General features: G+C 55.9%; 8 protein-coding genes across 8 annotated transcripts; 4 read left to right on the top strand and 4 right to left on the bottom strand.

Moving 5' to 3' along the window:
* Window positions 1–798: 798 nt before the first annotated feature.
* Window positions 799–1,452, bottom strand: LY79DRAFT_552833 (uncharacterized protein). Its single transcript, XM_060557738.1, has one exon. The coding sequence runs from the start codon at window positions 1,360–1,362 to the stop codon at window positions 1,129–1,131; it is 234 nt and encodes a 77-aa protein (XP_060414449.1). The 5' UTR covers window positions 1,363–1,452; the 3' UTR covers window positions 799–1,128.
* Window positions 1,453–1,466: 14 nt separating this feature from the next.
* Window positions 1,467–2,751, top strand: LY79DRAFT_552830 (uncharacterized protein). Its single transcript, XM_060557737.1, has 3 exons — window positions 1,467–1,691; window positions 1,877–2,051; window positions 2,175–2,751. The coding sequence occupies exons 1-3, from the start codon at window positions 1,649–1,651 to the stop codon at window positions 2,623–2,625; spliced, it is 669 nt and encodes a 222-aa protein (XP_060414448.1). The 5' UTR covers window positions 1,467–1,648; the 3' UTR covers window positions 2,626–2,751.
* Window positions 2,752–3,838: 1,087 nt separating this feature from the next.
* LY79DRAFT_669472 (HECT-domain-containing protein) lies at window positions 3,839–6,699 on the bottom strand (the record flags this gene model as incomplete). Its single annotated transcript, XM_060563647.1, has 7 exons — window positions 3,839–3,938; window positions 4,000–6,016; window positions 6,074–6,207; window positions 6,274–6,379; window positions 6,435–6,473; window positions 6,536–6,561; window positions 6,665–6,699. The coding sequence occupies 7 exons, from the start codon at window positions 6,697–6,699 to the stop codon at window positions 3,839–3,841; spliced, it is 2,457 nt and encodes an 818-aa protein (XP_060414447.1).
* A 2,449-nt stretch (window positions 6,700–9,148) lies between these two features.
* Window positions 9,149–10,371, top strand: LY79DRAFT_188156 (uncharacterized protein). The gene is made up of 2 exons (XM_060551361.1): window positions 9,149–9,398; window positions 9,596–10,371. The coding sequence occupies exons 1-2, from the start codon at window positions 9,396–9,398 to the stop codon at window positions 10,328–10,330; spliced, it is 738 nt and encodes a 245-aa protein (XP_060414446.1). The 5' UTR covers window positions 9,149–9,395; the 3' UTR covers window positions 10,331–10,371.
* LY79DRAFT_188038 (uncharacterized protein) lies at window positions 10,372–11,547 on the bottom strand. The gene is made up of 4 exons (XM_060551360.1): window positions 11,376–11,547; window positions 11,070–11,207; window positions 10,743–10,999; window positions 10,372–10,662 (listed from the first exon to the last, which is right to left on the bottom strand). Exons 2-4 carry the CDS (start codon window positions 11,172–11,174, stop codon window positions 10,413–10,415), a joined length of 612 nt encoding a protein of 203 aa, XP_060414445.1. The 5' UTR covers window positions 11,175–11,207; window positions 11,376–11,547; the 3' UTR covers window positions 10,372–10,412.
* Window positions 11,548–12,997: 1,450 nt separating this feature from the next.
* On the top strand, window positions 12,998–13,648 carry LY79DRAFT_669470 (uncharacterized protein; the record flags this gene model as incomplete). Its single annotated transcript, XM_060563646.1, has 2 exons — window positions 12,998–13,341; window positions 13,399–13,648. 2 exons carry the CDS (start codon window positions 12,998–13,000, stop codon window positions 13,646–13,648), a joined length of 594 nt encoding a protein of 197 aa, XP_060414444.1.
* Window positions 13,649–16,060: 2,412 nt separating this feature from the next.
* LY79DRAFT_552798 (uncharacterized protein) lies at window positions 16,061–17,605 on the top strand. The gene is made up of 2 exons (XM_060557736.1): window positions 16,061–16,669; window positions 16,787–17,605. Exons 1-2 carry the CDS (start codon window positions 16,556–16,558, stop codon window positions 17,168–17,170), a joined length of 498 nt encoding a protein of 165 aa, XP_060414443.1. The 5' UTR covers window positions 16,061–16,555; the 3' UTR covers window positions 17,171–17,605.
* A 1,645-nt stretch (window positions 17,606–19,250) lies between these two features.
* LY79DRAFT_669468 (uncharacterized protein) lies at window positions 19,251–21,224 on the bottom strand (the record flags this gene model as incomplete). Its single annotated transcript, XM_060563645.1, has 1 exon — window positions 19,251–21,224. The coding sequence occupies one exon, from the start codon at window positions 21,222–21,224 to the stop codon at window positions 19,251–19,253; it is 1,974 nt and encodes a 657-aa protein (XP_060414442.1).
* Between the last annotated feature and the right edge of the window lie 3,808 nt (window positions 21,225–25,032).

Raw genomic sequence — 25,032 nt, 5'->3', positions numbered from 1 at the left:
TATTGTAAGTGACCTCAGTCAAGTCGTTTGAGCCACGACTGTCCGAGACTTGAAGACCAAAACATATTGATGGCATTGGCCTGTGGGCTGCTTCATTGAAATTACATCGCCCATCACGTTGCTGGATTATTGGTTGCCTAGGGAATGGGCTCGGGTTCTCTTCTCAAAACGGTACCACCGATTCAGCTCTCGTCCGCCGGGAAGCCGCCCCGGCAAGGCCCCACCACTTTGACCGACAACTCATTCGATATTCGTCAACTTTAGCTAAAGACTCCAAATCGGTCGTGCGTGTAGTTGGTTGCAAAGCAAGAGTTTTCTTGCTTATATACATACACACACACACACACACACATATATATGTATATCTTTGTAAAGTTTTATTGTTCAATAATTGGCATCGAAGAGCTGGCGAATCAAGCAAAGTAGTTGTCCGGGTGTACTTGGCCCTAAAGCTTCTCTGAGAAATCAGAGGGATAGGAACAGGTTTCAAGGAGCTTGAATGTGGTGAGATGTGCTTAGGATGCATTGAGTTCGCTTCGACTGTAATGGAAAAACCTGCCTGCTTGCTAAGGGGAGCTCGGGATTCGATGAGTGCTAGTCTCTGGTGATTGTGACATGAATCTTCCCATTGAGAGCCAGATTCAAGGTTCGAGGCAGGGCGATGCTTTGATGAAGAGATGAAGTTTGTTGTGAATAAGTTTGGCTGACTCGAGAGGGCTTGGACGAGAGGTGTGCAAAGGTTGTGGGAAGGTCAATTGGCTTTGAGATTCTCGCACTCGCTGCGCCTGGGTTCCGTAGCTTTGGTTTTACTTTATTTTATTTACTTTATATACAGCTGTAGATACCCCAGATAGACAGGGAAGACTGATTCAAAGCTTCCACGTTGCAGGAGCTAAGTTCCTTTTATGCGTCTCTTGCAGTCCGAGGAGCGCAGCGCGGCTGTAACACATCAAACAAGCCACGCACTGGTATGGAATCTTGAATATACATTTAGTAGCGCCTCCGAGCCGCCGTCTTGAGAAAGGCATGTCCTAGCTAGTCGCTGCCAATTCGGAAATTGCAAACCGAGATGCGTACCCAAGGTGGTCCCCTTAAGATCGCACAGGGAACACAATGATGCTCTAGGGATTAGCTTTTGGAGCTGGGAGCTGAACGTCCAGGGACATATTGCAGGGACCCTTCAAGAAACCCATCATGATTTGGTCGAAGAATTACTGGATGCATGATGCCGGCTTTAGGAAATCGTAGGAGTTCTGTGGCAAATCGAGCCCCTCTGGCATCGAAGAGCCGGCGAAAGAGGACGAGCGATCCTGCCAAAGGAGGTATCGACAACGCCTGAATGACGGCGAGATATCCCCCCATCCCCACGTGCTTTACACACGGACCATCTCGGTCACGGGTTAGCCAATCAGATTGCTCGCAATACCATTAGCGAGAAAAGAGGCGAAAACCATCAACCGCCATCGACAACGTCAACCATCCTACACCCAAAAAAGGTCCGCCCCCCCGACCGACCGATCCCCTTCGTCCATTGAGTCGCCGGCCGCCGCTCCCTCACCGACGTCCCCCTCGCGATACATCCTCTCCACTCCATCAAGTCCGATACCTCTCGCGAAAGAGACGACATCACTCTACCGGTCCCGACAAGATGCTTTCCTCCACGAGGACAGCGGCCTCGATGGCCCTGCGAGGTAAGCTCCCTCCACATCACCCCCCTCGAGCCGGTCTGCCGAGCACCCGATACGCACAAAACTCCTTCGCGGACCGCCCGCCACCATCGAATCGAAACTCGCAACAGCTTCTACGATGCAATTGAGACTCTCATCGCCATGGTGGTCCTGTACATCGGCTAACCTCAATTGGTTCCCACGTGTAGCGAAGCCGACCGCGTCCGTCATGCCCTTCAGAGTCGCCGCCGCCTCCATCTCCTCCTCGTCACGAAAGGACGCCAGCCCTGCTGCTGCGCACTCGACCGGCCTCATCAAGAAGGAGCGCAAGGAGGTTCCTCTGCCTAGCCAGGAGGGCACCAAGGGTGTTATGCAATATGCTCTGTACGGGCCCCCCTCCTCTCTTCCAAACACAACCGACTGCTTCGTATCCATGCCCGGCATCAAAACCATTTCACCTTGAAAATCAGATGACTAACATCAGTTCTTTCTTTTCCCCCCTCACAGCACCTCCCTCGACGTAATAACGAATTGGGCCCGTCAGTCCTCCCTCTGGCCCATGACCTTCGGTCTCGCCTGCTGCGCCGTCGAGATGATGCACCTCTCCACGCCCCGTTACGACCAGGACCGCCTCGGAATCATTTTCCGTGCCTCCCCCCGTCAGTCGGACGTCATGATCGTCGCTGGCACCCTCACCAACAAAATGGCCCCGGCCCTCCGTCAGGTCTACGACCAGATGCCCGAGCCCCGCTGGGTCATCTCCATGGGCTCCTGCGCCAACGGCGGCGGCTACTACCACTACTCGTACTCGGTCGTCCGCGGCTGCGACCGCGTCGTCCCCGTCGACGTTTACGTCCCCGGCTGTCCCCCGACCTCCGAGGCCCTCATGTACGGCATCTTCCAGCTTCAGCGCAAGATGCGCAACACCAAGATCACCCGCATGTGGTACCGCAAGTAGAAGCTTTCGCCCAAAGCAAGTAAGTCAAATGAGCATATTGGGAGGAAGGCTTTGCGGAAAACCCCGGCCCAGAGAGAGGGAGAGAGGGAGAGAGGGAGAGAGGGAGAGAGGGAGAGAGGGAGAGAGGGAGAGAGGGAGAGAGGGAGAGAGAGAGAGGGAGGGAGGGAGGGGGGAGCAGCTGTTTTGGTCGTATCTGTTTCTAGGGGTGCCCTTCTAGTGGCCCAGCAGGTGAACAGCCCGGCCTGAGGAAAGAGACAGAGATACACCAGGCACGTTGGAGCCTACCTGAGCGAGGCTTCGTTTTCTTTTGTATGCGGATATGCGTGTGCGCGCGTGTGTATGTACATATGCGGAGGATCCATCGGTAGACGACCGCGGGTGGATTGTAGATTACCAGTTCTGCTTCCGTTTTTCCCCCTACCATCATGCCCAGTCATTGCCGTTCGACAGTGACGATGATGTACTTTGGGGTGCTCCGCGTTGATGATGCTCGTGATCGAGAGAGATGATGGTCGCAACAGCACGAGATGCGTAAACAAACGTCACAAAGTCTGTTGCAGCATGGAATACAAGGCCAAGTTGCAGAGCACGTCACGCAACCGGGGCGTTTTCCCAAGTGAGTCATGTGTATATATAAAACTCTGTCCGATGCGGATTCCGCACTAGATTTGTGATGCCCGTTATAATCAAATGCGCCCTTCAAACAATGGCTAGCCCTTCCTTGTTTCCTGCCCTCGAGAGCCTCTGTCGGGTCGAGGTCTCCTCTCCAGAACAGTTATTAATCTCCCCTGGCTGCGACTCAATTCGCAGACGTCTAGGTTCCTGATGCAAACTCGCCGCACCCAAGGAGCTTTTGGTACAACACGGCCGGTACTTCCATCCTCCCCTGCTCGTACTTTGCCGCCTTCCGGCTCGAATCGCTCCCTGTCGTCATCACTTCCCACAGCCCTCCGCATGGAGATAAGAGAAACAAAGCTTTATTCCAAATATCCCCACCGCACGCCAAACATCCGAATGAATTTGATGCTGCAAATTTCCACACTAACGAGCTTCGAATTCTGTCCCAATCCTCAGAGACAAAGTGGGCTAGATGCATGATACGCACGCCTCGAGTCAAAACAATGCCTGGCTACTGTGTAAAGGAGGTGCAGGTCTTGATTGTGCTTCTGTGCTGCAGAAGCATTCATGCGGGTCGGTAAGAATGATGGGGCATCTATTCTTGACCGAAGCCCATAGTCTCCTCAACAGCAATTGTGAGCTTCTGCTGCAACATCTCGAGACTCTTGTATGGCGGCAGATCCAAACGGTTGAAACTACAGAGTGAAGGTTAGTACGTTTCAACGGGTTTAAATCGAGTCCGGAGTCACAACATACCATGTGTGGGCCTTGGGAAGGTTGTTGATTTCGCCCGCCTTCTCGATCGTGAACCTTCTCGGTCCATCACTGCCCTGGAGATCCTTGAAGCCGTTGACGGGGATACGAGAAGTACCGGTCGCAAACTGGAGCAGACGCGACTTCTGCTCTCCATCCCAGGATCGGATCGTCTGCCAGAAGAATTGGATAACCTCGTCCGACTCAGTGTAACCACGGTAGTCGGTGTGCTTCTTCCAATCGTCGACATCGATTTCGGCAATTCCACCAATGAGCAGTTCAAGCTCACGTTCGTCGAAGACATTGACAAGGTCCTGAGGGATAAGCTCATGGAAGCCGTCCTTGAACGCCTGGAACTGCTCTGCAATACGCTTCTCAATTCTCCACTTGACCATGAGGTCAACGTATTCCTTCTTGTTCTCGTTCGTCACATCGATATCGCGACCGCCAGGGATGAGATCCTCAACAGTCATCACGCCGAAGCGCTCGTCTTCCGTAGAGAATGTCTGCTCGAGGATGCCTCCGGAAATGTCGTTGTCCAGCATCCACTGCAGAGATCGGTGGAAGTCGGCATCGACACCCTCCATGTCAGCCAGGACGACCGGCTTGCCAAGAATCATCTTGTACAAAGCACCGATGAAGAAGGCGTCTAGGAAACGACGGTGGAAGATGGCCAGGCCGACAACGCGGCCGATGAACTTGAAGTAGTTCAGATGCTCAGGGTTGATTCCGGAGTGGGGGTTGATTTGGAGGGTATAGTTGTCGTGGGCGGAGTATTCGAAAAGGCAGTAGAAGGGGTTGAACATCTCGTGGGAGAGCAAGAAGAAGAATTCTCTGGAAAGACCACCGTAGTCGAGACCGTCTTCACCATCAAACTTGATCATCAGCCGCTTCTTCAAATCAGTGGCGGACTGCCGAGTGATTTCTGCAAACGAGTCCTCGAAAATGTGAGAACGCCGGACCTTGATGTGACATTGCCCGGAAAGGATGCGCATCGCCGGTTGCGAGCGGAAGTAAATAAGCTTCCTCCTGAAGTCGCGCTTGTACTGCGGCACGTTTTGATCCAAGGAGGACGGCAGGCGAGGGTCGTCCCATGTCGTGGTCTTTGTGTTGTGGTCGACGAAGTACACTCTGGCTGTGTTTGTGAGGCGCATCTCCCAGCCGCTTGGCAGAGGTCCTAGCTGTGACACGGGCTGTTGCTGGATCGTGCCGTTCTGGTTGTTCTGTCCACCATACATACGGATATATTGCTGACGACGGGGGTCGACCCAGGTGGTCGTTCGGGTGTTGTGGTCCACGAAATACGGGCGGCCTTCTGGAGTCCATCTCTGTTCCCACCCGGGTGGCAGCTCGCCAGTGCCCGGGCTTGTCGCTCCAGTGTGCATCATGGTAGAGTTACTCGCGCTCTGAGCGGCGGCGGCAGCGGCTGCCTGCTGGGCTTGCAGAGTAGGGGAGCTCGCGCCCGTTCGGTCCTCTGGGAGGGTTCGGTTTTGATGCCGTTGACGCTCCACTTGGGTAGCTGCTTCGCGGTCGTTCCTCTGTTCCACGGCACCGGCAACGGTCGGTCTGTTCCAGCTGGTGGTCCTGGTGTTGTGATCGACGTAGTAGGTACGGCCCAGGTTATCCTCTCGGCGTTCCCAGCCAGCAGGCAACCGGCCCTGCGCATCTTCAAAGGGGCTGAGGGTGCTGGGCTGGCGTGCAGAGGCTGCGGTACCGTTGGCAGCGGGGGGAGGGCCGTTTGATGTCATACTGGCTGGTCTATGCGGAAGGTTGACCTGAGAGCCAGGTGCCGGGCCGCCGTTCGGGACACCCGTCGCGGAGCCCGGCCTAGCATCAGTTGCTGGGGCTGAAAGTGTCGAAATACCAGATCCTTGCGCCGGCGGAATGAGTGACGGTCGGCTAGACGAGGCCTGCCCAGCTCGAGCGGGTGTGGTAAGGTTCGTGGACAGGTTGATTATTAGCTTTCCGTGTACTACTAGGTTGTCGGTCGACTTCTTGAGGTCTCGCGTGAGCATTTGATCTGTGCAACACAAAATGTCAGTCGAGCCCGCAACCAGTCACAGCGGGGAATTGTTACCATCGGCATCTGGTGCCAGCTCAATGACATCGCCGATTCTGACGTTAATGACGCCGAGGAAACCCTGATCCTTCTTCTTAAACTTCTTTTGGTCAAACACCTGGACTGCTAAAATGGTGTCCTCATTTACGTGACTGTAGCCGATTAGCATCATGGCATAATACGACGGGCACGATGGGAACTTGGGAACTGCTACTCACAGGTCGAAGCTTTCGTTCCAGTATGGGTTCAGTGTTCGCTTCTGAGCCGTCGTGGTCTTGGTCTGGTCTCCATTGACAGTGATGACGGCGAAAGGGTCGGGAAACCCTAGGCAAGGTTAGTCAACGAGCTGGTACCTGGGAGGCTCTGGGGAACAACGTACGGAATACATCTCGCTTGTACAAGCCATCTGCGGCGATGACTGCGTTCAAGTTAGTTACTGCTGCCGATGCTGCGCATGATCGCGACGTGGGGATGACAAACTCGTTACTCGGAGGTTGGGCTTGCGGCTGAGGGACGGCACAGTTAGCTATCATGGTTCTTTCGGCGGCGATGTCGTCAAGATGACATTGTGTGCAGAGCAGAGCAGGGGGGAGCATGAGCAGAACTTACTTGGGCTGCCCGGCATCGTTGCGGGAGGAACTCATTTCGTCGCGGGATAGCCAGCGACAACGGTGTCGACTCCCAAAATACCTGTCGTACTCAAAAGACGGTCGTCTGTTCTTGGAACAAATGAGGGGTTGGGGAGGTTGCGGCGAAAGTGTTTGAGAATGGCCGGTCGCAAGGTTACAGCGAAATGGGATCGTTCAGCGACGTCGGGAGGCAGCAGCAGTAGCAGCGGGGAAAAATGTCGGCTGCTGGTATGAGGTCAGGCAGTCCGGATTGGCGTTGACGATGACAAGGACGACGGCGACCAGCAGAGATGAGGCTGTGCTGTGCTGTGTGGTGCAGAAAGCCCCCCGCTCCGATGAGCCAAGTGGGCTTGGTTTTTTTTGGGGGGGGCGGCCCTTGAAGTCCCCTCTAGTGTAGGGGGGATGGGTGATAAGGTGACGCGGCGGGAAGGCCAAGCAAGGCTCAAGCACGGAAGGCCAGACGGACGGACGGTAAGAATACTACCTACTGACCGGATGGATTCGAACCAGCGATGAAGGACAGAGGATATTGGACTGTCGACGAACGGCGAGAGGGGAGGGAGGGAGGATCAAAGAGGGTCGACTGGTGGATTCGATGGGGTCTAGAGGTTGGTTGTTGAAGGAAAGAAGATAGAATGGAGCGGGTTTGGTGTTTGGTAAGGTAGTCGCCCCCCTCGTCTGAGCGCTTGTCAAACGGTACGTGTGTGCGAGTGGATGTATCTCTGGCCGGAAGAAAGGGAACACAGTCGGTAGGTAGGTAGTTAGGTAGGTAGGTAGTGAAGGTTGTTAGGCGTGATCCGGGAGGTGAAGTAGGCGGTGGGTGGGTAGGTAGGTAGATAGGTAGTTAGGTGTATTGAGGTGGTAACCGGTCGCAGCCAGCCGGAACAAGGTTCAGTCCTGCTCTGTGGGCGTTGCCCGTTGGTGACTGAGGTGGTGGACAAAAGTACCACCACCCGTAGTAGTAAGCAGTGACTGGGCACAGTGATTACGGCACCTGCAACATGGAGAGGGAGAGAGGCAAAAGAAGCTGGTGCGGATGGCGTATCCGCGCCTGTTAGTACTTGGCGGGGCCAGGAAGTCACTTTGGGGTACCGGCCGGAAAGCGAGCAAAGGTGCTCAGCTGAGTGTGTCGTCGGCGGCCGTCGCAGGGCAGCAGACAGTTGCCATGATCAAGGGGGCATTGCGAATTAGCACACCCACATCCAGACTCTTCAAATCCAAATACATGCTAGGCTTGCGCTATTGCACCACAGGAGGCACGATCTGCTTGACGGCGGAGTCGCTGAGCAAAGACGGGTGCAGAGGCTGATGAGGGAACACTATCTATCAAAGTACTATGTAGATTCCACCTCGGTATTGGCAATGGACACCACCAGGCGCTGCTCAACGTGCTCGCCTGTTCCGTTCTCTATCGTACAATTTTTTTTCATAAGGCAAGGCTTCTCTAGTCTCAATCCCTTTCTGCCCTTGCATTGTTTAAATGTACCCCGCCAAGCAACCGGGAGGCAGCTGAAGTGCGGAGCACCAGGAGGAAGCCAAAACAAAGCACTCCCCCGGGAAGCACCGTGGCAGGCCTCCTTCGGTTTCTAAACGCCGTCCTCAATGGCGTTTCGGATGCCTACGACCGTCAGAAAACCGCCAATCCAACAAGCCCCTGCTTCCTACACCGCACCACACCCGGCCCCATCCCTTCTTGAGTCGGCACGGGTTGGGTTGGGCTGGGTTGAGAGAGAGAGTTACCTCGCTCTCAGAGTACGGATAGATAGTGTGTGCGCCTAGGTAGACCCAGCTTCGGGTGGCTTCAGCAATAGTACCTGTCGCTCGGGACGGGGACCCTACCCGACCTGACCTGTACCCTGGCGGTGCCCGCCAGCCATGCCTAACAGCCGGAGCCCATAAAAACTGCCTGGGAGGCCCCTCAGTTCGAGCCGTCAAGATAGATCTAGAACCTGACCAAGCGATTGCATGAGCACATCATACTCGTTACATGATTCTCCTGTGGCGACATCGATACCTTTGCTAAGAATCATTCGTTTTCCAATCCAACCTTGTACACCTCTTTCCTTTTCTCTCTGGCCTTGTTATTGGAACACCTTCGCCGAGGAAGGAGGGGGGGGGGCAAGGCCAAGATTTTCTCACGATGGATTTCTCATGTTATGGTCAGGATTAGAAACTACAAAGAGTCATCCGAAAAAGCTACCTGCGGCGCCTACCTAGCCTAGGTACGGATACGGAGAAGGAGGAACACGACAAAACCAGAAACAGCGCATTGTTCCTCGTCCCATCCTACCTTTCCCGTTCGTTTCCCGAACCTCATGCGCTACAGCCACCCTTCCTCTCGACCTACCTATCCCTCTCTCCCTCTGCGGTGTCTAGATATCTTCTTGCTCTCTTCCGCCCTCTCTCTTTCTCACGCTCCACTCCAGTGTCCATCTCGAAATCTCCACCTCGCTCTCTTCAGGGTTCCCAGGCAAGCGGCCACCCCAGCTAACTTCCGACCCCCTCCTCCCCGTCCGGCGTTCCGGCATGTCAACATGCCTGAGGTTAGAGGTTTGGGAGCATTGAATGGCGCCCGGCACGTCCAGTCCGTTCCCTTCCCTCGCCGCCCTCCATGACGCTCCAGCCAACCGGCTATCCCTCCATCCATCCATCCCACATACTCTCCTCGGTGCACACCAGAGAGCACGCGAAAGAGAATTTGCCTAGAGCACATGGTATGCCATAAATAGGTAACACAAAGTCCCTAATCCAATGAACACTGTTCTCTGCCCCCCCCACTCGTCGTGTCCCTCCAATGAATCACTGTCCGCCCATTCCTTTTTTAAGACCTGCCTGCCTACCTCTAAATCGCATTCGTCGTAGGTTTGCCGACTTGTGCGCATCGACTTCTAACAGGATGCACGTGCCCTAGACTTACTTTGGCTCTCCCTGGGCCGAGCTATTCCCATCAGGTCCGGTCCCTCGGTGCGAAAATGGCTTTGTATGGTTAGGTTCAGGGCGGCCTGAACCCGGAAGCGGCGATCGAGGCCCTTCCCCGGCTGGTGCCCCCCCTTGGGTCGTATCAGAGGGACGAATAGGCACTTCCGTGTGTCAGCTGGCCGTCGGAAACCCCAGAAAGGTGAGCGTTCCAAGGGGCGGGCGGGCGGCGGTGCCTCTGCGCCCGGATCGGGCGACTTCGTGGGTCAACCGCGGAAGGACGGCACCGCTAGGCTTGTCCGCCCATTTGTCTTGCTACGAACCCGACCAGGAAGGTTTTCATTGGTATCATCCATCACTTGATGCGCATATGACGTATCGTCTGCTATCTTCACCACATTTATGGGTACTCGGTGGCGCTGATTGGGTCTTTGGCGTCGCCATGAGGGAGCTTTCAGTGTCTCCCCTGAACCGGCGAATTGTGCGAGAGGGTGCAGGATGGTGTTCTACCCAAGGCTTGTTTTGTTCTCGACCACAAGTTTGTCGTGTGCAGACTAGTAGTATCGTGTCTCGGACGTCGTCCACCATCCGATATTCCGCATCGAAAATAGGAGCACTCTGTCACCTTTCGCAATGTAGGAGTTACATCTCATCGACTTTGTGTACTGGGCCTGACCTATCCCTGAACGCCATAACGAAGCTTTCCCCTTTCCCTACCGGTCCTGTATGATACAATCGAAGTGATAAACCGTGTCGCGTCCACCAATCCCAACTTGACGCCGGGCGCGAGCCTACGAGAGACGTAACCCTGCCTAATAGGGAGTGTATCCTCCTCTTCCTCGGCCACGGTACCCCCCGCGGTAGCCGCCCCGAGGCGGGAAACCGCCGCGCCCGAAGCCGCCACGACCGCCGCGGAAGCCGCCGCGCCCGCGACCGCGGGACATGCCAGGAACGTTGGTACGTTTGGGGACGACCTTGATGTTGCGACCCTTGAAGACGCTCTCGTTGAGTACGAGAGCCTGGGCCACGAGGCTCGGCTCGGTAAACTCGACATAAGCATATCTTAAGCGCGGCATCATGTTAGCTCCATCATTGATCATCAGGCCGGTTCGCGCGTGGCGAGCAGGGAGAGCGTGACGTACCCCTTCGGCTGTCCAGTAAACTTGTCCAACAAGATTGTGACGCGGTTGATGGAGCCGCAGCTCTGGAAGTGAGCCTGGATCTCTTCAGGCGAGGCAGAGTAATCGACGTTTCCGACAAAGATACTGCGGCTGTCGATATCTTCCTTATTCTCCGACAGCTCCCGACTCTGCTGGTCGAGGCTGGCTTGCATCTCGCGCAGTTTAGCTGCCTCCTCTTCCATCTCGGCTACCCGTCTCTTCATCGCAGAGATCTCCTCCTACGATTGTGCTGTCAGTTACCTCCTCTTATCTGCGAAGCCAATGGCGGAAAAAGCCTCTTGAGCGCACCTCATCGTGGCCGTCTTCCTCGCCGACGCTGTTGTTCTCATTGTTGTCGTTGTTCTCAACGTTGTGGTCCTCCACAGGGGTGTCTTCAGGTTTGACGTCCGCCATGGTTGTGACTTGAGCAATCGTAGATCGGTTGGTCTATAGGCAGAGGTTTGTTAGCCGTCGATGCTGAAATGGGCAAAATGAATGGTGTGACAAGGCAGACGCGCCCTTTTTCAATAAGGCCACGGCCTTGGGAGGGGCTCCCTAGATAGGAGCTGCCCAGGCCAACACAGAGCACCATGGTATGCAATTGGGGATACTCACAGATTCAGAGTTTACCTGAAAAGCTCTGGCTCTGCGCAAGATTGATGCAGCGGCGTGTGCAAAGGCTGAGGCCGGACAAGGCTGATGGTGAGGTAGACGTGTTGAACGTGGTCGACAGTCCTGATGCCAAAAATGGGCAGGGAGAAGACCCACGGTTTAACCGGGGCACACCGATAAGAGATAAGAGCTCCAACCCCAAGCTTTCGTTTCGTGGTGGCCAAAGGACGTGGGATAGCTCCGCTGATTGATGTAGGAAACGATATGGGCAGTTGTACAGGGAAGAAATCCGCCTACCCGGGAGAGAATAAAAATGTCCTCTTACGGTGTTCGGGGTGAGGCTGGAGGAGGTCTGGACGGCACGGTCGTGGATATGATAGAATGCAATTGCTTGTCTGGCGGGGTCGTGGAGCTTGTCCGCACCTGCCGCTCACCACGCATACTTTAGAGATCTGGCGAAAGCAGCCGAGTGACTATTACAATCACATGATCAAGGATATGGCCATGAGTGCTACTAGAAAAGGATATGCGATGTTTGTTTCAAAAAAACGAGTGCCCATTTTCATCGGCTGGACAGGCAGTTGGGTTTCGTGCCCGTCTTCCACCTTTGGGGCTTTGTTGCGCAAGTACCTAACCCTGTCAAGGTTCCAAGTGTATCTGGCGGCAACTAGCTAGCTTATGGCTCTTTTGGATCGACAATAGAGATGGTCATTCACGTTGGTGAGAAGAGGCCGATCAAGGCCTAGCTGGACAGATCGGGATCTGCTCTCCGCGACTATTTCCCTGTAAGCCCATCATCAGTTTCTGCGGATTTTCTCCTCCCCCTCACTCTGCTATACCGGAGTTCGGTTTCTTCTCGATCGCCGACATCGACAACCATCTCTTAGGTTCAACATCCGAAAGCTTCGTCATGCGCCAACCCTGCCCGACGTCGCATTGCGAATTTCCACACGTGCTATGTCATAGCGGGGGAGCTTGTGTTTATTGAGCGTCGAGCGGCGGAACCATAGCAAGTTCCCTGCTCTAATCTACCAAAGTCGATCGCGACCGTGTAAAAACCCGCAGACCGAATCCCTCCGGCCCAGCTTCCGCGTCGCTCGATCTTTTTCCGTTTCAGTGATCCACCAAGGCCCGTACCTCCGACAGTGGACGAGCGAAAATTACCGGCCAAGCCGCTCGACCGGCTGGACGACGTCGGGCTTCCGACATTTGATCACGAGTCCGGCCACGTCCCGAGTCCGTCTACGGCTTCCGGGTTGGAGCGTTTGTTGAAAGCCGACCGCTAAGGAGGTGGCATTAAGCATTAGTCAGCAGTTCTGCAGGATTTCGGGACCTGAGCCGCCTTGTGCGCCAGTTGTTCGTCAGAGTCCACGTGCGACGTTGCTGAAGGTGCACCGCGTCAGCACCGCATCGCCGGGTTGCCGGCTATCCTCTCGGCCTCAGATTTTGTATCTCCCTCCCTTCCTGCGTCCGCTCACTGCGCGCGCGCGAGAAGGTCTCGCCCGGACAGGCTGCGATCGCTCGTTCCGCACTTGAGGGCACTGCATTCAGCGGACCACGTATCTCGGACTACTACATAGCCTTGCTATCCCGTACCCCCATCTGTGATCGCCGCCTTAGCAGCTATGGCATCCGACGAGGAACCGAGCAGGCCCCTGCTTTGGTCTTTCTCCGGGTTCCGCGAAAACAGACGGCCGACGCCCCTCAGTCGACAACTCAGTCAGTCGCGGACCAGTCTTCAGGACATGCTCGCGTCTCGGAGGAAACACTACGTCATCCTCGCCCTGGTGTCCCTGGACGTCGCGACGCTCATGGCCAACATATTTGTGGAACTCGTCGCCTGTGATATGAAGCGGGACGACGAACCGTGGGTCAAGAGCACGCGCCAAGGCCTCACCCTCGCCGGTCTTGTGTTCAGCTGTGTGTTCTTGGCAGAGCTGATTCTCTGCGTAACGGCGTTTGGGTGGAGGTGAGATGGATGGACACTGACGTCTCTCGCTCAACATATCTGACTCCTTCGTTCTAGGTACTTTCACGATTGGTTTCACGTGCTCGACGGCCTAGTCATCGTGGCGAGCTTCACCGTCGATGTGCTCTCGCATGGCATCGTGGAGGAGATTGCGTCACTCGTCATTGTCTTCCGTTTGTTTCGGTTTGTCAAACTGGTTGAGGAGATGAGCATGGGCGCAGTGGAGAGGACGGAGGGTCTCGAGGAGCTGTTGGCGACCCTCAAGCGAGAGAACGGGGAACTGAAGAGGCAACTGGCGATGCGATAGCCCGGGACTGTTAATGATATTGTGTGGTGGCGCGCTCCGTGTGGCGATTGATATCTGCCAGGGATTGCACTAATGACGAAGAAACGTTCCGGCACAATGGGCAGCTTTTTATATGGTTTGGGCGTTGTGGCTTTTTGCTTGAGATCGGCAGCGTCGTGCGAATGAATGAAACACTGCTTTTACCGAGATACGCAGCTATTGCGTTCCCATGAACCCACCTTGCGGAACGTGCTTCAAGCGCTTTCGATGCGAAGGGGATGCAAATGCCGTTGCGGGGAGGCCTCAGCCCTCTTTGATCTGTGATGACATTGAGCATACCAAACGGGCCAGTGGTGTTGTCTCCAGCTCTATGACGAGCTGCAAATCGATAGACAGGACTGGCTGAATATTCGGTGTTCGATCATGAGATTTGGGGGTCACGGCCGGAGGTCGGGTGGCAGCTTTGGCGGGGTGATACGTCGCTGGTAAGGTTCTGTATACGATGCAATACCAGCCGCCTGCACTGCTGCTGCACCTCGTATTGCTGCTCTTGCTTGCAGATGCTATGTAGCGAGGCACTGATTGGGGTAGGAGACAACTTTTCGGCATCGCCCCCACCCCTCACCTCGGCCGTCCCTCAGTACTGGCTAGGCGACGGAAGCGCGTTATCGGATGACCAGTATAAACGAGGGGAGCAGCATAAGGTAAATGCGTGAGTATTGTACATACGGGCGACGGCGCTGGATACGAAAGGAGGGGAAATGTAGGTTTTCAGTCACCTCCAACTTCAGAAATTCATATTTGTAAACAGTCTACAGATATACAGGGTATATAGAGGGTGGGAGTGTGTGTGTATGTGTGTGTGTGAGAAAACATGGAGTATCCTGCTTACACTCAAAAGCCAGGGCGAATGAGCATGTCTTTAACAACAGGCTCCGAGAAGGGCAGGCCCATGGACCATGGACCATGGTAGAGAGGATTTGAGGCAAAAACAAAGAGGGCAGCCAGTCAAAAGCTCGTTCCAACCTCACACGCCCGTTCCCACTGCTGGCCTGGTGCAGGAAGTGGAGGGAGGTCAAAGCCTCCCGACGTCAACGGACGACAGCTGCGCCGTCCGTCTCCAGATCAGACGCCGTTCTACACTGCAAAGCTTGACCCGGCGAGAAAATCGTGCCGGGGCGAACGTTCGCCGGCTCTCTCTATTTCTTTCTCACTTCTCCATCACGGATCTCCGGAGCGTGACTTGCAAAAGAGCGAGCATGCCAGAAATACCGGCGCTTGTATCGTCGCTGCAACTCATCCGTTGCGGGCACAGACGCCTCCTCCTTCTTCGAAGCCCCCTGTCTCCTGCCCCCTGTCCCCTGTCCCTTGCTCTATGAGGAGCCAGGGAGGGACCGGAGGAAGCACAGCCAGCATGGTTGACCAATGAGCGGCCCGTCATCTCGAATCGAGCCTCCACCCCCTGGCCCTCCAGCCGGAACGAGATTAGACTTCATCTCGACGGCCGGGCTCCATGTCGTTGGAAGCTCGTTTCCATGGTATTCCTCCGTCCTATGCTCACCCAAGTCGCACCGCTGCAACTGCACAATATATTGGCAGAGCCGGGCGGCAGCAGAGGCATAAACAGGAGGGAGCACAACAGATAAGGACGCTCACCTGCCAAGAAAAATCGTCCGGGCTTCACTTGAGGGCCCCCATGTCGAAGACCTGGGCCGAGTCTACTACCATAAGATGGTAGTAGGTAGTCTTCAGCCCTGGTCGTTCGGTCTTCTGCCAACAATCTCGAGGCATTCCCCAATCGTCAACGAGGCCCCGTTCCCCAGACATCCTCGCAGTCTGGGGCTAGAGAACTGTAAGGATAGAGAAACCCAGACATTTAACGCGCATTATGCGCACTACACACCAGATGCGCACAAATGGTTGCCCGTCCATCCTCCTCTCCACTGCTCTGGAAGCAAAAGACGGGAGCGGAATTCAGGCGGGGGATTGGCATAGACAACGAAGTCGCGGAGACTTTCCTCCTCGGTCGTCCTTCCAGCAGGGGCTTGACCCCATCACCATGTTCCGGTGTCCCCGTCCCCAATACTTCACACGCTCTCTCCCCTGTTGCGGTTGTGCGGGATACCGTGCGGCCGTTGCACTTGTCTCTTCCGCCTTTCTGCGCTGCACATGGAATATCTCGCCCATAGTGCCTACCGCGCCTATTCCTCTGTACTTGGTAGAACAGGAGGGGGCAAGCTTCATCAATCTCCGTAAAAGTCGAGCATCAAGCCTCAAAACAACCCACTGGTGGTCACACCTCCTCCTCCTCCTCCTTCCTCCTCCACTTTGTTGGCTCCTTGACCCGGAAAGGAAACCAGAGAAGAAAAGGGAAGAGAAGAAGGCCTTGCCTATCATAAATTCAATTCACTAGCGGCAGTGCGCCACTGTTTTCTTTTTTGGGGGAAGGGCCCGCCTCGGCTTAGTCCGGGGGGCAGAGAGGAAGGGGAGGCGGCGCCCTCTGGCTCCTCGATTCCCTCCTTCGTCCTAGCCTTCCCACCCACCCCCCAACATCCCGGCCTGCAGATGGGCGCCCACCCCCAAGATCGTATGGATACAACTACAGTGATAAAATTGCGCCGTCACTAATAATGCCATGTTCCTTATTTAATATTCCCGCCCCGTCCACTGTGCCTCGTTCCTGACCCTTCTTCCCCCTTCCCTTTCTCTCCATCCCGTTAATAAACCTCCGCCAATCCACTGCCCACCAGCAGCAGATTCCGTCCTCGACAGGCCTAATCTCCCTCTCGCTTCGTCAATTCCATTCGCTACAAGTCCCAGGATCACTTCGCTCGTTGGATTCGCTGTATATCCAAACCGTCGCTCTCGATAAAAAAAAAAACAAGACCCGTAATAATCGACTGAACCCGTCATCCACAACATTCCACAATGCAGTTCTTTTACCCTCTCGCCCTGGCCCTCGCCGCCGTCGCCGCTGCCCAGGACGACAGCTGTGATGCCGCCCCCATCGTCGAGGCCTGCCTGACTAGCGAGAACGCCAAGGTATGCTCCATCCATCCACCTTCCGTCCTCTGTCTCGAGGTCATGGCTGGGATGGCTTCTACTCTCTCCCCTCATCCCCATGACCACGTTTTGCTTACACGGCTCCCACCACTCTAGGTCAATTCCTGCGGCCCCGCTGACTACGACTGCCTGTGCGCCGGCTACCAGGCCGTGGCCACCTGCTACAACAACTGCCCCAAGGACCCCCGCGCCTCGCCCGCCCAGGGCCAGGTAACCATCTACTGCCAGCAGGCCTCCCTCTACGGCTCCGCCGCTCTGCGCAGCAAGACCGAAGCCGCTGCCGCCGCTACCGCCACCGGCTCCGGTGTTGCCTCCGTCTCGGCCTCTGCCACCCCGACGAGGACCGCCGGCGAGGACGCCGCCTCCACCTCGACCTCCGCCACCGCCTCCAGCACCCCCAACATGGGCGTCGGCCAGCTCGCTCGCAACACCGGCGGCGTCCTCCTCGCCGTCGCTGGCGTCGTCGCCGCTGTCCTGTAAACGGACGAAGAGAGAAAGAGAGAGGGCGTGATCCCTCCCCCTTCAAGATGACGAAGAAGACGAGCAAGGCGGGTGAAGCGGAGCGGTTTTTTCCGTCAACGAAGGATGCCTGAAAATATTCATGTCACTCCAGCGGGTTAATGTTATGGTGCCACGGTGCTAAGGAGATTTGGGATTTCCAAAAAGGAAAAAGGGGATTGGTTTCCAATGCATACTTTTGGCGGGGACAAAGCAAGCGGCAAGTCAAGCCGACACCAAGGGAAAAGAAAGAAACCCGCAGGATGTTTAATGGGGTTTAACCTTTTGTAATTACCTAATTCCACCCTTTCATGACTTTCATGGACAAAGCCTCCCCTCCCCCATGAGATGAAAGGGAAAGAAGAGAGGAAACAAAGCAGAACAAGGTCTACGAGCCAATCCAATCGTTTGACGCGGTGCGCCTCCTCAGTGACTGATATTGTTCCGGGACATCTCCGGACTTCATAATACATGTCCCCCGGAAGGGGCCTGCTTCTTCCTGCGCAGGCTTACCATCGAAGAGGACATGGGGGGGAGGTGGTGGTTGCCAACGAGACAAATTGAAACCTGCGTCGCTACGAACCTGGTTCATCCCGAGCAGTAGGGTACGCCCCAACGTCGGGAGTAAAAAAGGGCAGAAAACGAAACAAATATTGGAGAAAGGGAAGGGAAGACGGGTGGGAGTTGACTCGGCAACGTTGATCCATCCATCCGAATCATCGTCCCCCCCCCCCCCCCCCTTGTCGCCTTCCTGCGCGTGAAACATTCAGCAGCTCTACTACTACGTCAAATTGCCATTGCATGCATATAAAAGCGGCCGCGTCGAGCTCATGCGTACCTACATAGGTAGTACACTGTACCCCTACCCCTCCCCTGCCCCCCCTCTCGAACAAATCCCAGGAAGAAAAGAAAAGAGGAGAAAAGAAACGAAACAGCATGAAACAAGAATAACGAATAAAGGTCTCTCTCGCCGCTTCGTTTGGCCTGAATCATTGCTGTTGGGGATAGATTGGTTCCAAGCCGTGCCCTTAAACAACTCACGTGGGTAAGGCGGCGGCGGCGGCGGCGGCGGCGGCGGCGGTAGTAGCAGCAGCTGTAGCACAGTAGCTGTAGCAGAGTAGGGTGTTGGGCTGCTCGTCCATTACCCCCCGCCGCTCATAAACTCTAAACCTGCGCGCGCGGAAAAGTGTGCCGACCACGATTTACCGACTGACTCTCGGTGTAATGAGAGCGGGGAGGGGAGTATTGTCCGTTTGACGTCGGTGGGGAGCGCGCCATCCGGCCGGTGATCATCATCAAGCCGCGGCGCGTACACCCCTCGAGGATCGTCGACCATGGCCTCAAAGAGTCGGCACCAAGGAGTGGGCGCGCGCTCTTCAGAGATTAAGGCACGTCGTATCCAAGTCATTCACAAGCAACTCATACGGGGAGGCGGGCAATAGTAGGCAGTGGTCGCTCAACGTGACCTCGTTCGTATCATATTTTTTGTTTGTTTGCGGTCATCAAGCCTTCGTCTCCAATCGCTATGATACAACACGGATGGTCCCTGAATCCTACAGCCGGCTCGTAAGCGTTGTATGCCTCTCTGGGACACCATCTCCCTCGTCTCGGGTTTCTCCCGAACCCATCTCACACCTCGGGGAGGGTATCGGCCCAAGGGGAGTCAAGTTGTAACAGTATAAAGTCTACAGGCCAAAAAAAAGACAAGAAAAAGTACGCAAAAAGGCAGACGCTTCCCAACAACCGTGACGCCCGGTTCATATCTCTAACAAGTGACGTTATCATCTCCGGCCACAACCATCACCGCAGCCTGCTTTTTTGCCTGTCCCAATTGACCCCTGGTTGCGCAGGGTCGAGTAATAAAAGATAATAGGAGAGAAGAGAAGCTTCGTCGACTAAAGGGAGTATGTGTGCGCAAAAAAAAAGAAGAAAAAACAACCTTGCTCGCCGGAGAAAGCAGTGAATCCAAAGGGGTATGGCGGCAAGTTTGAGGGGTTGCCTCGAAAAGGTCTTCCGTACAGAAGCATAGCATCGTGGGACTTGGGAAAGAATCGCAGACACGCTAAACTTTCCGGGATCGCTTCGCGCTGTCGTGTACAGGGCTAACGAAGGTGACATGCTTGTTCTCGTCCTTCTTGAGGCGCATGGCGGCGCCGGAGCCGACGCTGCTAGGCTCCCGGTGATGGGCGAGAGGTCGTCCATCGTGATCCTCATCGAGAGTGATCTCGGCAACATCAGACACCGACTCGGCGTCCATCCGATCGCTGACTTCAGACTCGGACGACCCGTCGTCTGAATCGTCGTACTCGCCATCATCGCTCACTAGCGAGGGCGCGTTGTTGCTAACCAAGGTGTTCGGGCTGAGGTCAACATCCATCTCGACGTCGTCGTCACGAAGCATCATCATTCTATGACCATCATCCTTGTCAGGACTGCTCATGGGCGGTGAGGCGAAGCCTGTATGAGGCGACCTGCCCTTGCTGCTTGCGGGTCTCGTAGACGATGTCAGAACAACGGGCGGCACAGGCGCTCTTGCAGGCATGCGCATAGCGGTAGCGGGAACACGAGCGGCGGGCGCAGCGGTGCTCTGAGGGCTGCCGGGGCCAATCTCGGTCTCCTCCGAATCCTCTCCTGGCGTCGCAACGTCTTCCATGGACATCTTCTCCTTGGCATCGCTGACAATGTCATTGAGATTGCCGTTGAAGTTCCTGCTCTGCATGAGTCGCGAGAGGAACGGGGTGTCGGCTGACGGAGTGAAGGTGTTAGTCTTCTGCGCAGTGGATTTCGCTGGCGCAGCCTCCGAGGATCCGCTGGGAATGCTTGTAACGCCAGGCAGCTTGCCTTCACGGTACATCTTGAGGGAATCTGCGATCCTAGAACGCAAAGCAACGTAGGCCTGCTGGGTGGACATATCGGACTGAGCGAGTGGGTGAACCAAGCCAGAAGCGATAGCGGTCGACGGGGCAGGCGCCTTTTCCTCACCAACGACACCGCCACCTTCGTTCACCTCGATGGGATGGCCGCAATGAACAGCGGCCTCTTCGTGGCTCTTGAAGTCTCGCCTGTGGGCGATTCGGCAATGGTTGATGAAACCCTGCGTGCTACTGAAGTTCTCTCGGTTGCAGTCCAGGCAAACAAGCTTGACAGTCTGGCCGTCGGAGCGCTTGAGAACACAAGGCCCAGCCTTTTCCTTGGGCTGAGGATAGCCGCTAGAAAGAGACTGCAGCTTCGGGCCGCCCAGACCCCGCGCCGTGCGGTTCTTATTTGTGCTGGCGAGGTCAGACATGCTGTTTCTCGTCGTCCGTCCCTCCGCCGAGCCTCTGCTACGGGCAGTCTCGTGTACGGGGTACCACTCCGGCTGCATGCCGTCAAACTTGGGATCGGGAATGAGCCACTTGGCATAGTGTCGGGCGTAAGGGCCGTCGACAACTCCAAAGGGCGGAGCCCATTGGGGGACAGGCTCTCCCGGACGGGTTTGCAGAGTAGGACCTTTACCATTGCTGATATCGAGCATCTGCGCCGGGGTGGGGAAGGCGGTGGGATACGGAATCAGATGGCAGCGGCGCAGTTGCTCAAGAGCGACCTGGCATTTGGCCAGCTCTTGATTGATTAGCCTCAGCTCATTATGCTTGAGCAAGATCTCCAGACCAAACTGGTACTGAATCGCGTCACGGGCGTCTTCAATGTCGTTAGTGACTGCGGGAGAAGCAGCAGCAGCAGCAGCAGCAGGCGCAGCTACGGGCGGCGGTGCAGCGGCATCGCAAGAAGGCGCGTCAGCAACGGAGGGACTACTGCTCTCCAGCCTAGCGCGCTTCAGAGGCTGTTCACCGGCGGCGGTAAGCGCAACATCTGGCGAAGATGAACCGTCGACGCCGGACAGACGCCTTTTTTGAGGGGTAGCCTGAGATGACAGCGGCGTCGTCGGTGCAGGTGGGTGCGGCAAAATGAACTGGTGTTTTTGGGCGAATGACGGCATTGGTTGGGTGAGACTGAGAGTCGTTTCGCTTCCCCGCTCTGAGCCCCAGAAGCGGAACATGAGCGCGATGTGAGTGGAGGCGATGAGATGAAAAGTCGCGAGACGGGTGGCCCAGCGACTTTATGCGACGTTGGGGTGAGGCGTGGCGACAAGAGGCGCAAGGCAACGACAGACGGGTAGGCTGACGAGGATGCAAGGTGTGGCAGTGGCGGACGGGCCAGGCAGCTGCTGCGACGTAATACGTGGGAGCCGGGAGGAGGCGGAAATGCTGAGGTGCAATGGGAATGCGCCGACGAAAGGTGCGACGAGGGGGGGCTAACGTGAAGAGTGGATTGCCCAGACAGGTCGGGTCGGGTGTGAGCCTGCGGTGTGGCTGCTGCGGGCGTGGGTGGACGAGTACGAGGCGGCGGGTGTGCGGTGAGCAGTGCGTTGGTTGGTATTGGGGCGAGCGACGGGGCCGGAAAAGGGGTGGCAGGGGGCGAGTGCGCACGATGATGTGGCCGGGCGTCCGCCTCAGCAAAGGCCAAAAGGCAGCAAGAGTGAGAGCGAGACGAGAGAGGAAGAGAGGCCTTGGAAGGCGAGTGGGCGACCAAAGGGATAGGATTGCGCCGGGTCGCGCAGCGAGGACAACGACGCAGAAGAACCGAGAACTAACAAAAGCCTCGATTTGGCGCAAGAAAAGGGAGATAAAATGAATGCGCGAAGAGAGTTGGGCGAGCAAAGTGAGATGGAGCGACGCCGTGGATTGCCCTCCAAGTCGTGTGGACGAGTGATTTTGGTGCGGTTTGGGGGGAGAGGAGGAGGTTGTTTGTGAGGAGGATGAATTCTTGGAGATGGGAATGACAGCGGAAGAGTGAGAATAAACCGGCAAGCTTGTCGGGAAGCTTCCTCCTCCTGACGGGCGACGTGCGCGACTTTGGGGGGAAATTGGCCTCTGGGGTGGTGATTGCGAGTGCGGGTGGGCCTAAGTAAGATGCTTGGAAGGGGGAAGGGCCCAGAGTCGATGAAAGGTAGGTAGGTAGGTAGGTAGGTAGCTAGCTAGCTAGCAAGCAAAAGCAGCCAGCGGCCAGACACGGGGAGAGGGAAGACAGGATCAAGACCGGGGGGTGTGTGGACTGAGACTGGGGACTGGGCGATGTAGCGGCGTGTGTGCCAGGTTTCGGCTGGTGCGAGTGGTCCTGTTTCCCGTTGCTGATTGTTGTTATTGTTGATGGTGCAGCAGATGCGGCACACGCGTTGACGGGCGGCGCAGGCAGGGAGGTAGAGGCAGAGGCAGAGGCAGAGGCAGGAGAGCAAATAGGAGAGCGAGCTGCCTTGGATGGATGGATGGGACTTTGGCTGCTGGCTGGCAATGATGTGAGAGGGACCGACTCGACTGACTAGGAAAAGGCAATTTTGCGTGGACAAGTATTGGATGCAAGGGGGGAGCATAAAACGGGGAGGGGGGCGTACGGTCTGGGGGGTGTGGTGTGGGTAAGGATTGTGCACCGAAACGCGTCGTTGATTGGCTGACGAGATGGGAGAAGGAGGTAATGCGCCTGTTTGGTCTGAGCCAGGCGACAGACACCGGCTGCCAGGGAACAAAAGAAGGCAAGCGAACCCAAGGAAGGGAGGCGTGTGCAGGGATGCTGTGATGGGCAATACGACGCGATAGGCTAGTCCAACACCACCACCACAACTACTGCTACATAGCACTACGACTGCGTGCTAGGCTAGGTAGATAGGTAACGTAGGTAGCTATGGCAGTGTAACAACACGGCTAACCATCAATGACACCCGGACGGGTCGGTCGTCAAAAAAGGGGGATGCTGAGAGAGTCAGGACTGAGGACTGAGGACTGAGGGCTGGGGACTGGGGCACACCCGTGGGTCGGCACACTGACAAGTTTGTGAGTCTGTGATAAAGTAGCACTGTTTGGTGGGTCGTAGTGTAATTGTGGAGGGAAGACTGGCAGACAGCGGCAGCGCACTGAACTTGCCCTGCGTGAGACGGGTGGTCGAGGACTATGTGTGTGCGGGTGCGGCGGTGCGCTGCGGTGCGTTTTCCACTGTGAGAGGGAACTCTCTCTGGAGATGGGACGCCTGTTCCTTCCAACTGTTTCCCTTGTCTGTTTGTGTGTCCGTGTTTGGCTCCGTCTTCTAGAACTCAGAGTCTTGCGCGTACGGTTTTACCGTATCCTGTCGTATCGGATGGGACAATGAGACGGACGGGGGGGCTCTGCGAGCGACGCTGCACTGTGTGTTTAATCGCCGGCCCGAAAATAGAACGGGTCTGATATGCAGTATAGAGAGCCCTTGCAGTGGGTGCGCCCGAAGACCAAGGCAGCGGCAAAGCTGCTGTGGATGCTTGTTTAAAATTTAAATAAAAATTGAAAATAAAAGGGAACCCCCTATTGCGTGGTGATCGTGGAGGCTGAGATAGGAGGAGAGCGCAAGGATGATGGACCAGAAAGAAAGGAAACGGGAAAGACGGGAGGGGAGACGGGAGATTTCGTTGCAAAAAGAAAGAAGGGGAAAAGAAGAACCGCATTTTCTGTCCTGCAACGAACGAACGACATGTTTGCGCCGCTCTAACATGACTGACTGTTGTGTGTTTTTGTTTGCAAGAGCTTCGTTTAATGTATCTTGCTTGTTCTTGGGACCGGCCTACCGATGACAACCCACGCCTATCTTTAGTGTGCAGGAGCAGAAGTCGGGGAAGTTGTTGAGATAAACAGGTACCTACCTTGGTAGATGCTTGACCAAGCTACCTCAGTAGGTACCTTGGGGCGTGTGCTGCACGAGCTAAAAGGTACCTAGAGGCGTGGGAAAGAATGTCCCCCCTCGTTCCGCTGAGTCGGGGAACGGGTATGGAACGCTGACATCTCCAGCGCATTGCCGGCCTTCGGATGCCTTCCATACCTCCTCTCCCCCCTCCCGTCGTGCATGATTAATGTTCCTGCCATCGCCGTCTGGGCAACACACGCATGATAATGCTTCCTGGAGATTCCCGACTGCTCCAGCCGTCTCTCAATGTTTATTGACCAACAACAGCACTGGGAGGCCACGCCTCTGGCGACAAATGCAAAACATGCAACAACAAATTTCGTCTGTCTTCTCCACGTACCTTGCCGTAGCCTCCCCCCCATCTCATCCGTCTGGATCGATGACTCGTCATTCCGGCCGAGCTCGAAAACCGCGCCCATTCTCCACGAAAGACCTGACTTCGTCGGCATCTCAATACCTGCTGAGTACTACTAGGTAGCCATGGCGGAGGGCTAAGCCGTCCCTAGCCCCAAACCTGACGCCGACGAGCGAGTGCGCGACAAGACCTGGGATGACATGGAAGCTGGACCCTGATAAGCAGGGAAAGGCCATGTGCCATTATGCTCTCTTCTGCTTCTGTACTGTTTCCTTCTCGGGCTTCCGCCCTCCTCTTCACCTCACAGCTGAACCCTTGGTGCATCACAACGAACATTTCTTTTTAGTTTGCTGAGAGAGAGGGTCCGAGGCCTCGTAACTTGAGCGCCTTCAAGAGCTGTGCGGCCTCAAAGGCAGGCCGGCCTCGCGCGAGGATGAGGTGGGTGCGCCATGCAGAAGGACATGGATGGGCCGCTTGAGATGCGCCACGCCACCCCGACATACCAAGCCAGCCTTTAGTCCTTTCTGGTTTCAGACCTGAGCGCTGCTAGCAAGGTGCCATAGCTTGTCGATTTCCCATCTGCAGTTCTGCGCTCGAGTCTGCGATGAAAACCGATCCCCCTTCCCGCCGCTGCCGTGCTTGCGAAGCTCAGCGGACCAATATCGAAATACCCCTCTAACCCCGACTCAACAGCCAAGGTCACCCGATGACAGCCAAGTTGCCAATCCCTGCCCTGAGCGGCACTGTC

Source organism: Colletotrichum navitas (assembly GCF_030913465.1).
Source record: "Colletotrichum navitas strain CBS 125086 chromosome Unknown LY79scaffold_27, whole genome shotgun sequence".
Classification (NCBI taxonomy): Eukaryota; Fungi; Ascomycota; class Sordariomycetes; order Glomerellales; family Glomerellaceae; genus Colletotrichum; species Colletotrichum navitas.
This window is presented reverse-complemented; position numbering and strand designations above follow the sequence as displayed.